Source organism: Euprymna scolopes, chromosome 8 (assembly GCF_053919585.1).
Source record: "Euprymna scolopes isolate OS-2025 chromosome 8, ASM5391958v1, whole genome shotgun sequence".
In the NCBI taxonomy this organism is placed as follows: domain Eukaryota; kingdom Metazoa; phylum Mollusca; class Cephalopoda; order Sepiida; family Sepiolidae; genus Euprymna; species Euprymna scolopes.
In genome coordinates this window covers 103924808-103941628 of record NC_136489.1, presented here as the reverse complement: position 1 = coordinate 103941628, position 16821 = coordinate 103924808, and the positions used below count along the sequence as shown (strand labels likewise).

Here is a 16821-nt window from a genome sequence, read left to right as displayed (position 1 = left end):
CTTGGACATGGATCTAACTAAATAACTTGATTTGAGCCCAAAACAATAAATATTAGGGGTCATAATAGCGGTCAAATTTTTTTAAAAAATTTGACCGCTATTATGACCCCTAAATATTTATTGTTTTTTTTTTTTAAATTTGACCACTGCGGTCTACCAAATTACTCAAACAATTTCTGGTCTAAACATTTGAAATTTTTCATAAAGGGTATTCAGAGATATGACAAGCTTTTTAATCAGTTTGGGTCGAAAATTTGAGCTACCAATATATAAATGTATGTATGTATGCTTGCATGTCTGCCTAAAACTTTTGACAGCGGCGAGGGATTTTTACAAGATCACTATCATTTTGAAGCTTGGCCTTTCAAACGACAAATATCGAAAAATTGATTAAAAACATTAATTTCTTCACCTTCAACTGGACACTTTTCTACAGGGATGGGTCGCTTTTTTCACCGATATTTCCAAAGTCATCCTCTCCTTTTGATTGTCAGGCCTTAGTTTAAACCTATGTCACTTCTAGTTTGGCGGTGGTCGTAACAGCAAAGACGTCACGTTTTTTCCCCATTCTTTTCCTCCTTCGCAGTATGGGTTCGATCCTGCCTTCCTACTACCACTTTTTTTTTTTTTTTGTTCAATATACACCTCCAAAACACCTGGGCAACACCGGGTTCCAAGGCTAGTATATACATACACACACACACACACACACATATGCACTTAAAATTATGAACAGTACATAGTGCCTGAACAAAGCCGGGCTGAACTGCTAGTTTTATATAAAAAAGAAATGGTTAAATCAAAGACTGCATTAAAGTATGAACACTAAAATATTGAGAGTCTCCCCTATTACTGTTGATGTACATCAAGAATAAACACTTTCACCACTTCTTTTAATAGCCAGATAATCAACCAGGATCTTTGTTTATTTCTTAGACACTTCTTTACACAAATGATGCAACGCATAGACTCAATCTGTAATGGAAAACGCAATCTTGCTTCACACAATTCAGCCATCAGCAGCAACTGCAGTATCTTTGGCAAAAATCACTACTCAAATCAATGTTGTATATGGGGGAAATGGCATGCTGCCAGTGGAGTTCTCCATGATCTAAAAATCAGTGATAAATTTGTCCAAAATCTAACAGTCTAATACTTTGTTGGCCATCAATAAAGAAAATAGAAAAGGCTATCAGTCATTGCATTCAAATTGAAGTCTCAATTGACTTGACCACATCAAAAAATGCTGATGTTCACTATCATTTTATGCTAGCTGTGCTAATATGGCCATGTAATGCATGCAAATTTCAACACCAAAAGTACTTCCTTTAAACTCCTCAGCCTAACGTTCCCGGGGAACATGAATTGGAACAGATACATTGACAGCAGTACCACAGCTGCTGCAAAGAAGGTGGGCTCTCTCTACTGTGCTAGAAAGCTACTTACACCTGAAAGTATCCTGTATCTCTATAAGGTCACTATTGACCCATGTATGGAATACTGGTGTCACATTTGGGCTGGTGCATCTGCTACTTGTCTCTCACTCCTGTTCAGGGTTCGAAAGAAAGTCTCCAACCTGATAGATTCTGAACGGTCATCTAAACTTCAGCCTCTGTCCCATCGGCGAAATGTTGCATCCCTCTGCCTGTTCTACAAGTATTTTAATGGTGAATGCTCTGACGAACTACAAGCACTTGTACCCCCTCGACGTAAACACCCCCAACAACAGCTAAATCCCACCCCTACATAAAGATCCCTAGGTGTAAGAAAGCCTTCTACTCCAATAGTTTCTTCCCCAGAACTGCTAGACTTTGGAACTCTCTTCTGGGATTCTGCTTTCCATACTGTACTGACATGCAGAAGTTCAAGTGTAATGTGAACAGACATCTTGCTGCTCATCTCTCTTCATAATATCCCTGCAGTTTATGTCCCCGAAAGTAGCCCCCTACTCCAAAGTGGCACTGTGTCTTGTTTGGGGTGAAAATTGAATAAAAACACTGTCGCAAAAACAGGATTCAAGATGGAGGTTCCTGAGAAAATGCCAACAGGTAGGCCAAAACTTAAGTGGTTGGATACCCTATACCAAAATTTTAAGATAACCAGACTTCATGCTGACTAAGTTTTGCAGGGTGTATAGCGGAGAGAGAAATTGGGTGTAGACATTGCTGTGCAGTATAAATACAGAATAAAATTATGAGGATAGCATATTTCTCAACAATATAAAAAGGTAGAAATGAAAACATAGTACACATACAGGTGTATATGGACTCTCCATACGATTCCATTATTTTGAGAAACTCTTTTGAAGCATTTTGTCAAAGCAACCTGTGCTGCATGAATTCTGTTCTCAAAATTTTGCAGGTTGTGTCAATTTATTTAAATGCTCCCATTCCCAAATAATTTGATCTACCTGTTTGATATCCGTACAATTTATTTGGATTTTCATCTTTGCATAATTGGTTATCATTCCAAAACAATATGATTTTCTGGGTACTGGAGTTCTGTTATTTTGCCATATTGAATTCTTGATAACAAAATAACAAACCGCCATCAGATCTCATTTAAATATCAATGCCAGAATTAATATTTCATACTGCATTTAAAGAAAATGTTTTGTTTCATTCACCAAAGTATTCAATATTATGCTACAAAATAATAATTGGTACTTTTGCAGTTTACAGACCATGCTGAAATAACACCCATTCTTAATATGGGGAGGGAGCAAGTGTTAACTATTTTGTACTTTCATCCAACAATTTAATAAACAAAAGATACAGTAAAAACTGAATTTAACTTGGAAATCATATCTAAAATAATAGCACAGTTCATAAACTGCAGGTACCCAATAATTTAATATCCAAGTTTATCAAATTCAGTTTTTCCAGATAAATTTCAAGTACTCTTTTATTAAAAGGTATCTTTTATTACTTTTATATATTACACACAACAATAGCGATATGGATTATTATCATTATACTATAGAGACTATATACTAGAGTTAATCAACAACTGTTTTTCTAAGGCTTTTTGTTAATCACACAAAATACATGCTAATATATTCCTCAGTTTCCAGATGAAGTTGTTTGGAGAGAAAAACAAACTTCCATTTTAATCGATTTAATCAACTCACCAAGTAACTCATCTTTTACTAAATTTCTATCACTCAATCTCTTGCTATATTATTTAACCCCCCCTCCCCCACATCATCCACCATGGCTTTTATTTCATATATTTATCATTCACTTCCATCACTACCAACAGTTGAGGATACAGAGAATTAATAAAAAAAAAAAAGATTGAACGCATTTATTATAAACAAAAGGGAATGTCAGCACATGTAGCAATACTATTTACCTAACAGCGAGTTGAGGTATATCAAACAGAAAGAGATCATTTTTTAATTTGTCTTTATTTAATATTTAACTGGTTTTGCAAATTCACTTTTTTAATTAGAAAACAATCTAACACAAACTTATTGAAAGATATTGATCATCCCAATTCATTTAAATATTTAAATACAGAAAAGTAGTTTAAATTAGTCATAATCTTTTTCATAAAAAAGAAACATGCATTCTGCACTGAGAAAACATTTATTGGCAACTAGTAGTATAAGAGAAAGACTACAATTATAATAATGTATTGGTGAAACCCTATACTTTTTACAGAAATAAATGCCAAGATATCTTGTCCAATGTTTACGTCAAATTTGTCTCCACAGCCTTTGCATAAGCTAAATATAAAAAAAAATGTTTTAATAAATAACTACAATGGAATAAAGTACTTACAAGTTTGGGAAATTGTATTTTGGGATTTGATCCCCAGCAAATCCAGCTTTAATAACTCCAGACCCCTGCAAACAAGAAAATATATGTTACAAATAAAATTCAAAAAAATGCAAATTTTATTTTGCAAATGCACAAAGTCTAATAATATGAGAGATATGGAATTGTATCTGCTTACGACTTTCTTCTTCTAAATAATAAAACGAAATTTCATATATTCAACTGGCTTTGCAAACTCACTTTTGTCCTGAATCAAACAATTTTATCAGAACTCAGATGCCACAATGGGTCACATTTTTAGTAATAATATAGAAATAGCCAATGAGGTTTGCATTACTTTTCTATACATTTTTACAGTAATACTAAACATTATACATTAACCATTTTTCTGAAATAAAGAAAGTATAAATTAAAATCTGTTCAGCAATTTTGGTTATCAATAGTTTTCATCTGACAAAATCAATATTTAATTCTGGTTCAGTTTTGTGTGGGTGGGTGTGTGTGTGACATCATACATGTTCTTAGACGGAAAAACTTAATTTGGTCCATCAACAAACAAGAGTTATTGACATCAATACTACCATCAAAGCATTCAAACACAGATGGGCAGGGCACATAGCCAGAAAACATGACAACAGATGGTCCATCAGAACAACAGAATGGACACCTTGTGAACATAAGAGACCGAAAGGAAGACCAAGAATAAGATGGAGGAACGACCCGATACAACATATGGGTCCCACATGGCAGCAGATAGTTCGGGATGGAGATAGATGGCTAAAATCCAGGGAGGGGTTCCTCATTGAGTGATAAAACCCTTATTGATTGATTGAATTCATTTGAAATTCAATTATCCAATTGAAATAATTTTCAAAATAATGTATCCTAAGAAAAAAAATTCAAGTAACTCTGTATTCCTCAAACCATAACACCTGTATAGATTTTAGCAAATTCTGATCATTGTAAACAATATTTTCAGTTGTTTAATTTTTATTTTCAAACTTTTTACTATTGTGATAAATTTCTAAATCATCATTAGGGCTAGGACAACAGAATATTCTTTTCATTGTTTTGACTCTCGTGCATATATCCGACACATTTAGACACAATCAACCGAGAACCACATCACTCTATATAAAAATATAAGATATCAATGGATATATACCTGAAAGTCAAAATAAGGAAAAGAATATGCTGTTGTCCTAGCCCTAGTCATCATATTTGGTTTAATGTCAGTTTTATATATAACTAGCGGGGGTACCCGGCGTTGCCCGGGTGTTTGTAGGTGTGTGTGGTGTTAAATAAAAAAAAAAAACTGGGGGGAGGGGGGGGGGCGACCCCGAAGCCCTGACGCGAAGTCTGAAAATAAAATCAGCCAGCCAGAATGAGTTACTGAAAGATGTTTGAATTTATTTAAGTAAGAACCAAATTGACAGGTGCGTGTCCGGAAGTCGTCGAGCGTTATGATGACGACGACGTAGGTCTGTTTGTTATAAGCGAAGTAAAAAAAGAAAACACCGTTTTAATTAAGCGGGGGGGGGGGGGGGGGGGTTTAATCAAAACATCGAGAAAAAAAAAAAAAACTAACGTAAGGCAAACGAACCATGTTAAATGTAAAAATCGAAAAAACAAAAAAGAAAACAGAAAACCGAACATTAAAACCAAAAAAAACAAAAAAAAAACACGTGAAAAATGGCTTAAATAAGCCTGTTTCGATATTAAAATTTAAAAAATCGGTGGGTTTTTGGGTGTGTGTGGTCGGTCGGGCGTGTTAATGAAAACCTAAGAATAAGCGAAGTAAAAAAAAAAAAAACAGAAAAGCGAACGTTACGTGAAAAATGGCTTAAATAAAACTGGTTCAATATTTAAATTTAAAAAAATCGAAAAAAAAAAAAAAATAAGATGTCGCACCACGATTCGAACCCAAAACGTTTAGATAATGAACCAATGCTCTAACCAGCTGAGCTAACATGACATACATGAAATTCTTTCAGTTCTTCAACTATTTAAACTAAATTAGGTCATGATGTCATCTGACACATGCGTAGAGCCGGTCGTCGTCATGAGAGGACGGTTTTTATTGACCCCACCCTGTAGAAAATTGTCGATTTCGAGGTGAAAAAAATTAACGTTTTTGGCCAATTTTTCGATATTTTTCGGGCGAAGGATGGAGCTTCAATATGATACCAAGTTTGTGAATTTTTGTTCTGTCTGTCGAAAGTTTTAGTGGACACACAAACATACATACATACATACACACATTTTCGCTTTTATATTTATAGATGCTTATTTTACATGTTAGGTGTTGGACGTATTTTAAAAAAAATTAACTTCTAGGCTAATCTATCTCAGGCCAGGTCTTTATCTTTCAAATCCATCCTAATCACTTCCTTCTGTGTTTTCCTTAACAACTGATCCTGCTACCTCAACTGCTCTACATCTACTTACTGTGTAATGAATACTTGAAAATCTGATTTCTAGCAACAAATATGTCTCATCATAAAGAAGCCATCCTGAGATGAGTTTTACAGTTAATAATTTAATAAAAACAAGAACTAAAATGAAATTTTTTATAATTAAAATATTGATTTTTTAAATAGAAAGTACATAAAAGGAGCTAAGAAATTTGGAGTTTTTTTTATAATTGATAGTCATATCATGGTAATCTTTTACTGAAAAAAAAAAAAACATAGAAATATAATTCTTTCTTAAAAAAAAAAAAAGACAATTTTAAAAGATTAAGAATATACAAACTTTTACTGTACAATTAAAATCATTTAGGAAACAAAATAAACCGTCAGTAAAACTATTTTTTTTTCAATAAACGAAAAATGTTAAACTGCAGATTCATTTTGGTTTTAGGAGATTTTAATTTTTAAAAAAAGTTAAAAAAAGAAAGTTTAAAAAAAGAAAGTTTAAAAAAAGAAAGTTTAAAAAAAGAAAGTTTAAAAAAAGAAAGTTTAAAAAAAGAAAGTTTAAAAAAAGAAAGTTTAAAAAAAGAAAGTTTAAAAAAAGAAAGTTTAAAAAAAGAAAGTTTAAAAAAAGAAAGTTTAAAAAAAGAAAGTTTAAAAAAAGAAAGTTTAAAAAAAGAAAGTTTAAAAAAAGAAAGTTTAAAAAAAGAAAGTTTAAAAAAAGAGAGTGGGGGATGTCTGAAAATGATATTACTGAATTTGTTTTAACTTTTTAGAAAACCTTCAATGGAACCACAAATTCGGTTATTTAAAAACCGTATTGTTCAATTTTTAAAGACGAGTTCTGTTTGCTTAGCAAAGTTTACGGTATAAATGTCTTCCTTCCAAGAAATTCCAAAAAGATGTTAGTGAATAGGGTTTGTTCAGTAAACACTGGTTGAAAAATCAAATAGGATCATTTTACATGAAATTTACATAGAAAACTGAATCCCTTTGCTAAAAATTGAATTAATAGTTTTACTATAATCGGATGCTTGAGAAAGTTTAAAGAAATTTTTTAAAAATTTAAAAAAAAAAAAAAAAAAGAATTGTATATATTCACCAAAATATGCAATGAAATAATTAAATTCATAAATGTTAAATATACTAGTATTAGGAAATACATTATTTTTTTTAATATTTTAAACCCTTTTCCATAAATTTTCCATTCCAACCAGATTGAATAATTATAGATCTCATTAATCATAATTAATCCCATAATCAATTATTTTAAGTTATTTTTTTAAATCTTGTGTCTAATACATCTTTATGAAGCGACAAGTCATTCAGTTGATCCTTTGATTTAGATTCAGTTTTTATTATTAACTTACAAATAGGTTTGAAAGCTTTCCAACAGATAATCTAGTGCAGGCATCATTTCCAACAAAATGGAGTGGAAGTGGGGGGGGGGGGGTCAATGCACAAATTTAGGACCCATGAAAGTTGGGTGGGTGTACAAATAGTCCTTTGATTTTCTGAATTTTATAACTAAGTGTTTTATATCTATTTGGATTATCAAATTTGTTTGAGGTATAGATTTTAATTGAAATTCAGATAGCAGATTGTTTGCTATATCTAACTGAATAAGACTGTGCGTTCATGTCTCACTTTCATATATAAAAAAATAATTACCCTATAACTCTTCACCGACTCATATGACAAGGTAAGGAGCTATGAGAGTACTAATCAAAATGACATATATATATATATATATATATTTTTTTTTTTTTTTTTTTTTTTTACTGTTTTATCTGCTTAGTTACACATGTCGGTTACCAAATCGTATCAATGACCCAATAACTTCATCAGACTTTAAAGAAAAAAAAATTATATATATAGATAGATAGATAGAGAGAGAGAGTTACCTGACAATGTCTTTTTAGACTGAAACAGTAGATTTATTGTAGCAACTTATGGTAATTTTGTTTACCTACATTGAATAAAATAATATCCTGTTCTTTTTATTGAGCACTATCAACAACCTTGTTGAAATTCAATGGTTTTTACTTTTGGATATTTTTCAACTTTATCTGCCTGTGTGAGGAACAGTCTTTACCAAACTACTGTCAATTTTTGATCTACAGATTTGACTCTTGATATATAGGAGATTTGAACCTATGGAACAAATTCGATTTGGTTTTTAGCCAAGAAAATAGCTGTTAATGGGTCAAAATTTAAATAAAAAAAAGAAAAAGAAAAGGAACTTTGCAGGCATATATCTCTACACATGCACAAATATACTTATTTAGACTGAAACAGTAGATAATGCCCGTTAATTTCTAAAGTTTTGATATCTTCAACAACAAATATGGCTGAAGTGTTAAACATTTTAGTTTCGATTTTAGCTGATGGAACCAAATCTTATTTGTGTTAGCTTTTGAAATCACTACAAAATATTGGGTACAATATAACAATCAATAAAGTATTAGCTCTATAATAATAAATATGAAATCTTCATAAATTGAAATATATTTAAGCATATTTTATGATTGGGCCAAACTGGGTGACCACTACTATATATTAGGTACAATAATTAATAGAGAATTGGCTCTATAATAAGTACCAACTCTGCATGAATTAAAATATCATATTTAAGTGTATTTTATGACCGGGGAACGGTAGGTGACCTACTAGTATATAATTTATGTAAAAGTTTTCTCAGTTTAATAAGAAATACAAATGATTGATTGTTTTGAACACACAATAAAGACTGTAGTGACAATGGTCCAACAGTTTGATTTAGATTTCAAATCAAAATTTTATTTTTATTATATCTAAAATTTATTTTAGTAACTCAATTAGCCATCGATTTATGACCATTCAACATTTGTTGGAAAGTAGAAAATATCTTGTGTCCAGGAATCAAATTTCACTCTTTCAGGTTTTGATAAAGTGAAAAATCCTTACAAATGTATCATGTCATCTTGTGGTCAATAAAAATTAATCATAATTAAAGTAACCAGCCTAAAAATTGAAAAAAATTAAAAAGTACAAAAATCATATGGAAATACAACTATGTTGATAAAAAAAATTGAATCATGTAAAAGTGGTAACAATAGGGCAAAGATTTTATAAAGTCACTCATATCATCCTAGATTTTGTGAAAGACAACTTAAAAATCTATATTAAGCTAACTTATTGATGAGTGGACCCTTTTTTAACATGGGACTATTTTCAAGTTGAAAAAGATCATAAAAAATAAATTGCCTATTAGAGAAAATAACCTAACGAAGTAGCTTGAAAAAAAAAATATATATAATATATAAGCTTCCGTACATTCATATCTGATTTACCTTTGCACTCCATGTTTAAAAAGGAAGTGTCCTCTATAGTATCAGATCTGACCGAATGGTTAATTGTAGGCATAGACCAAGTCATACCATCTAAAAAATTCCAACAAAAACCTAACAGCCAGCCATGATTCTCCCCAGAATGTGCTGCTGCTATCGCGCACAGAAATCACTTTTTCCATAGCTACCAACGTAATAGATGCACTGAGACTAAAGCTGCTTTCGGAACTGTAAAAGAGTAATAAAAAAGCAAAAGAGCTATATACCCAGTCTGTTAAATCCAAGGTAACTGATCAGCGGCTTGGTTCCCACCAATTTTGGCAAATAACAAATAGGATCCTGAACAGAAGTGTGCGTTCTATCCCAACCATTATCAATGGACCAGAGGTCATCTCGTCAGCATAAGACAAGGCCAAACTATTTGCAAGGAACTTTGCAGCTAATTCTACCCTATGCGACAATGGCCATCAACTCCCCATATTTCCTTCTATAACACAGAACACGCTAGGTAACATACAAATATCTGTGCATCAGGTCGCCAAGCTAATCAAGAACCTTGATTCCAGTAAAGCAACTGGCCCTGACGGCATCCCAATTATAGTGTTAAAAAAGCTTCAACCAGAACTTGCTCCCATACTTACGAAACTGTTTAAGCGCTGCCTTAAGGAGAAGTGCTTTCCGACTTCCTGGAAGACCTCATCAGTTTGCCCTGTATTTAAGAATTCAGGTGATAAGTCATCTCCCTCTCAATACAGACCAATAAGTCTCCTGTGTGTTATGAGTAAGTTGCTGGAATCCATATTAAATAGAGAAATAGTCAACCACCTCAGCAGAAACAACCTTCTTAGTGACACACAATCTAGTTTCCGCTCTGCAAGATCTACCGCAGATGTGCTGACGGTTATATCTCACAGGATTAGTGAATCTCTTGACAAAGGCTTCCTTTCTAGGGCAATTGCTCTTGACACATCAAAAGCCTTTGACAAGGTATGGCATAAGGGTCTACTTCACAAGATTTCCAGCTACAGTATAACTGGAAATGTTTTCTCAATCATTAAATCATTTCTCTCCGATAGGCTCATAAGAATAGTGGTCGATGAACAAAAATCAGAGGCCTGCAGTATTAATGCTGGAGTCCCTCAGGGGTCAATCCTGGGCCCAACTCTCTTCCTGATCTACATCAATGACCTCCCTAAACACATACTTAAATCATTCGTTGACATCTATGCTGTTCCTTCTGCCTGCTTCCCACCTGACTACAACTTGGATGTCTTCAAGTCCAACGTTAACAAATTCCTAATGAACCGCCCCCTTAAGTAAACACTTTATCAAATCTCCACACTAACGTAATATACTTGCAATAACCCTTATCCCTGAGTGGCTTCCGGGCCTTGATAAGTGGTGACCACTGTGTAAAAAAAAAAAAATAAAAATAATACGAGAAAATTATACATTTATAAAAAGAAAAGATTAAATTTTATCTACATTCAAATTTTCTCAAAATAACCACCAATAAAAAAAAAAAATCGAGTTATCACATATTATTGAATTAGTTTGAAATTATTTTGGAGATGAGTAATTGTGTATGATTTTTTATTTAATTATTTGGACTATTATTCTCATCTTCTAGTTGTTTTCACAACGTTTCAGCCAATTATTCCTCTGGCCTTCATTAGATTAACCACATAATATTCATCTATTCTATGTGGAAATAGCTATGTACACATGCTGTACTATATTTGCATGTATATTATAATTTAATTATATGATTGCATGCATGTTCAAATGAAATAGAATTAGCAGAGGAGAATGAGAATACAAGAATTAATCCAACCGTTTTATTAACGGGATAGGTGTGTCGAATCCTCCAACTACATTCACACCAATTGTTTCCTTCAATAGCTGTTGTCATCTCACCACGGTTTGGTCAATTAATCCTATCCCAAAAGAGAAAGTTAACTTGTTTTTGTTTACAATATTATTAATATTACACAATAAAATTTGCTGATAAATTGGCATTAGAAAACTTATTAATTGGTTAATTAATTGGTAATCGACCAATTTGATAAGCAGTACATCCCTAATCAAAAACAATCAATATAAAGTTATCTTTTTCAACTTCAGGTCTAAAATGTCAACATTTCATTTTGAATAGCCATTTTCTTTAACATTGTTCCTTGCTGTTAAAAAAAAAAAAAAAAAATACAATTATCACTGTTCAAAATATATTTTGCAGCGAAGACTTATTTGTTTTGCAAATATCAATTACAGATGGAAGCCATTTTATCTATCAGCAGCAAACTTCACCATCATAACAGAATAATAATTATGAATTTTTGCTTAATAATGCTAAGTAACTATTGGGTTGGTCAAAAAGTTTGTTAGTCTTTTGAATATCATCTTTCTAATCTACTAAAGATCATTTTATATTCCTATTCTTCAACTCCTGTATTTGGTATAGTGAGTATGTTAGCGAGTGTGTTATAAGCCTCCTAGTAGAGGAGTTTTATATTTTTGTATTTCAGGCCTTGAAATAGAAGATTAAACAGAGCACTACCAACATCTTATGTTTTTTTTTTTACTAGACAAAAAGAAGAAAAAAAACTACAGAAACATGCATAAAGGTATGCCGTGTATAGGAAGAGGTCATCACAGAATTGCTGTGCCAGAGAAAAAAAAAAAAAAAAAAAAAAAAATCAGTGATAGACGCTCCTCACTGACTAGCTAAAGATGATTGACAATGACCAAGTGAAAGCCGTAGTTAAACAAGATTGCTGTTAGACAACCAAAGAAATCATAGTCAAGATTTAAAAATTTATTATGGAAAATGAATTGCATTAATATTCACTACAAAAATGAAAAAAAAACGGAAAACTTTTTTGCCCAATTCAATATTTAAAATAAATGGATATTTTCATCTAGAAAGAAACTGCAATGAAAGAAATAATATCTGACAACTTATATTTCAATGTTCAAAAAGGTCACGTGACACATTCATAAACAGTATCTTCATTCCTAAGCAAAATTCAAATAATATAAAAAGATAACTTACATCTTTAATTGCAAAAATATAACAAGAGTTACCTTATAATAAAAAAATTCATTTTCTTTTTGTATTAGTTTAAAAGTATGCAAATAAAAAATTAAGGGCTAAAATAATTTTTTTTTCCTAAGCAACGTCGAGTAGGTACAGTTGATATCTTTTATTATTTATACTATTGCTTATACTTAACATTAATGCCCCATTCAACTTATATATACAACAAAATCATCATTCACTGAATGAATGGTATGGCTAATAAGTATATTTATTATGTAAAACTCATTTAATAAATTATCATTAGTACTGATTTATAATCTTTTATTTGAATACATATAAATCGTTCTGTTGATCAATCTGAAAAGGAATCTATAAAAATAGAAACGTATAATTTTATTATTCACTTTATTATTTATAAATAAGAGTTAAATTAAGTCATTTTCCAATGAAATAAAAGTCACATCCATTCAAAGATTGTTTAGGAGTTATAATTGTTTTTTTTTTAAATAAAAATAACTTTTTTGAGATCATTATAAAACTATCTCAGACAAATTTACTACTTTGAAATGTTACATTTTTTATATTTTTGCTTTGATTAAAATTGAGTTTTAAGATAATTATTCAAAGAAAAAACAATTTTACTTTCTGCAAGTCTATCAAAGTAAACAATAAATATCTGTACAATTTACAACAGGTTACAGTAATTTTAATTTTTTTTTTTTTTTTTATATGGAAATCGCTCCGAACAAGGTGTGAAGCCACTTATTGTAAGGAGCCAACAAGAACAAAAGATGATTACCAAAAAGACAGAAGATGCATATTGACATGAGTCTTGAAAAGACCAAGGCTATAAACAGAAGGAAAACAGTCAGCAGGAAGAGTTCCATAAGCCTGCGGGTCTTAGAAAGAAGCTACTGGAATAGGAAGCTGTATTACAAAAGATACCAAAATAGTGTACTGATGGAGACAACTAGACTAACAAGTCAAACGAGCTGAAACAAAAGATGCAGAGAATAAGAGAGGTTGCAGAAGAAGCTATGGTAAGGCCAATTAAATTGCAGATACGTTTCTGCACCTTATTAAGAACCCTAAAATGGGGCAGAGATTCAGTAGCCCAAATATGACACCAATACTCCATACATGGTAATAGATTTATAGAGAGAGAATAGTCTCAAAGTGTGAGAAAGTGTTTAAAGCAATAGAAGCAGAAAAAGCAGTGGGATCTAATGTATAAACTCCAAGATTTGATCAGAATGAAAGACCAAGAAGTTTCAGAGTCAATTTCTCAAGAGCAGAGCCATTCATGAGAATCTTGATATGAAAAGGGATATGCCTCAGTTTGAAAGACAGGTCTTGACAAATTTCATACTCCAATCTAAAAGTAAAGACTCCAACTTAAAAAGATCCTGGATATGACCTTAAACTATATCCAGTGGTGAGGCCCTAGCTTGCGGGCTTTGGGGAGTGTGGAGCCACCCTTTAATTGTATTGCTCCCAGGTCCACTCTGACCCAGAGTGGTAGTACTTGTTAGGGTCTCAACTATAGGTTAAATAGAAACCGACTTGAAAACAACAAATATACTCTATTAAAAAATCTTTCTTCAAAATCTTTGGATTCGGCATTAAACAACCTGAAAAGGGTTGATATGCCGTAAAACAAAAACAACCAACTTAAAAAAACTAAAATATATATAAAAAAAACTTTAAAAAAAAGCAAACAAAAAAGTTTTCAATCATCTGCTTTGTATTAATCTCTTCGTTTTACCCTTTCTTTTTTCTTTGTTCACTGCTTTATATATTTTTGTTTATTTTGCTTCTTCATACTATTCAAGTTTTAATTCACTCCCAAACATCTCTATTCTTTTTCTCTCCTTTAATAATAAACAAGTTGATGCTTTTATTTTATGAACTTAAAACAAGCAATCACTAATTATTTCATATTTTATTTGCAAAGATTTTATTTTCGCTCATTCAAATTTTTTAAAATCTATATTTCAATTTATAGTTAATATTTAAAATTATTTGGATTTTTCAGATTACTATTGTGATGTTAGTTGTTATTTTCATAAATAATAACCAAGATGAGAATAGTAATCCAAATAATACAAGTTTATCAATCCTCATCTAAAAAATTCTGGAACTTAAAATTTATAATAAATTTAAATTACAAAATATTTTATTGATTTAAATTTCGAATACATGGAACACTACATCCTTGATTTTGTTTTTAAATTTTAATTTTCTAGCAAAAATATGTGGAAAACCTTGTTAAAACAATATCTTTGAATATACGCAGCAGTTATTTCATTAAAAAATTTTGTTGCAACAGTGTTCATTTTTTTTTTTTTCTGGCCAGCACCACATCCCAAACAATGGCAGTCCAAGTACAGCAGTCTTGAGCAAGATCACACAAGATAGTTAACCAATCAATACGCCATCGTTGAAGATCAATCGCATATGAACCTGAGAATTCAGCCAAATGTCGCTTGACAGTTGTAGCTCAGATCCTCAATTGTCTACTGGTATGTTTGCATGACTCGAGCAGAGAGAATTATGTTGTGAAATAATCCTCCCTCCGGACACCAAACCATATACCTGAACCATCATAGATGTCGCTGCAACAAGACAGACGGCAGAAGCATCAGGTTGAGATAACGGCAGAGAACAGTAGTCAAAACGTACTTGTCTTACTGACAATGTAAAAATGTATTTAATTTAACTTATTTGAGCCAAACTCTTGTCAAGAAGTGGAAGATTAGCTCACCAGCTAAAATGGCTATCTGCGTCTCAGAGCTGCATGTGATGGCCACTTCATGCAGTGCTCTATTTTCCATTACTACACTGTAATACTGATAGTAGACACAATCTACACTTATTACCTTGATAATGTGAATCCCGACTTTCGACAGGCATCCATGACAATACAACAATTTCCTAGTTGTATCCTCTACTCATATAGCATCCATACATTCTATCCTGCTTTCATTCCATTTTAACAATTCAGGAGACCTTTTCGCCGTAAAACAGCAGATCTGACAAGTCATTATCATATATCATGCTGGTTATACATAAACAGTATATTGAGAATTTATTTGAGAGAAGAGTCCATAATTCTGTTGTGACAGATTATCCAAGAGATTCAGGGATAGAAGACTCAGAAGTAACTCTCGGTTTTCAGAGCAAATGCCTTATGGAATTTTCTACCATGTTCTCTTTACCTTGTTTGCCAATAATTGCTGCAGGAAATATAACTATCTGGAAAAGCTGAAGGGATTTTTTTTGTTTATATATTGAGGTTTTATTCCTTTAGATGCACCATGTTCTATCTATGCGCATGCACATTAACAGAGTTACCACATGAAGGGTGCAACTCTCTGCGACACATGGATAGTCTGCAGCATGTAGTACTATTAAAACCAATCATATACAATAAAACTTGGTGGGAAAAGTTTCTCAGATTTTAATAAAATTCAATTTTATTAACATTTGTACTATTAAACAAAAATATGATACAAACATTATATGAGTATTTTTTTTTTTTTTTATTAAAAATGAAAAACTATTTCCAAAAGAAAAAAGGGAGATGGGGGGGGGCAGTAAATATGACAGAACATGTAGTAAGAAAATTGTTTCATTCAATTCAAAGTTGCAAAGAATTCTTGTAAAGATATTCACTTTGAGAATCTACAAAATCAAGTATTAAAGTTAAATGTTTTAAAGAGTATCTTTTGCATTACATATATGAAGTCAGTAAAATTAAATAATTAAAAAACATGTTCAAATTATTAATTTCGCATGAACTAAAAGTTAAATTTATAGGATTGCTTTTATTTTAAACATGAATAAGGGTATCATTTTTTAAGCACTCCCCTTCAAACACACACCTGCAATTTCTGGAAGCTAGAAGGTAGTTTGATGATAACTTACTAGCTTACAGGTAATCATATATGCTATTGATTTGTGGTATTAGTTCAAAACTTTATTTTAAAATAATTTTCTTCCAATTCAAACAAAAAATAAAAATATCCTATTTTTATTATATTAAAAGAAGGAAAAAGGTAAATATTCCATTTAATGTTAAGTATTGTGCTTAAATTAATAATTTAAAAATAAAAACAATGTGAACCATAATAAATACATAACTCATGATTTAAAAAAAAAAAAAATGAAAAATAAAAGATATTTTGGTCTGTATGGATGTAACGTCTAATATCAATAACATATCCAGACTTAATACCTGGAAAGGAGAAAAATTATCC

General features: G+C 31.4%; 1 protein-coding gene across 1 annotated transcript in view; it reads right to left on the bottom strand.

Annotated features, from left to right (window-relative positions):
* LOC145283693 (alpha-centractin) overlaps positions 1–16821 on the bottom strand; it is a 77280-nt gene that overhangs the window by 43462 nt on the left and 16997 nt on the right. Inside the window, exon 2 of the mRNA XM_080132719.1 lies at positions 3786–3850. Within this exon, the coding sequence (XP_079988845.1) occupies positions 3786–3850 (65 nt within the window). The remainder of the gene's footprint in view (positions 1–3785; positions 3851–16821) is intronic.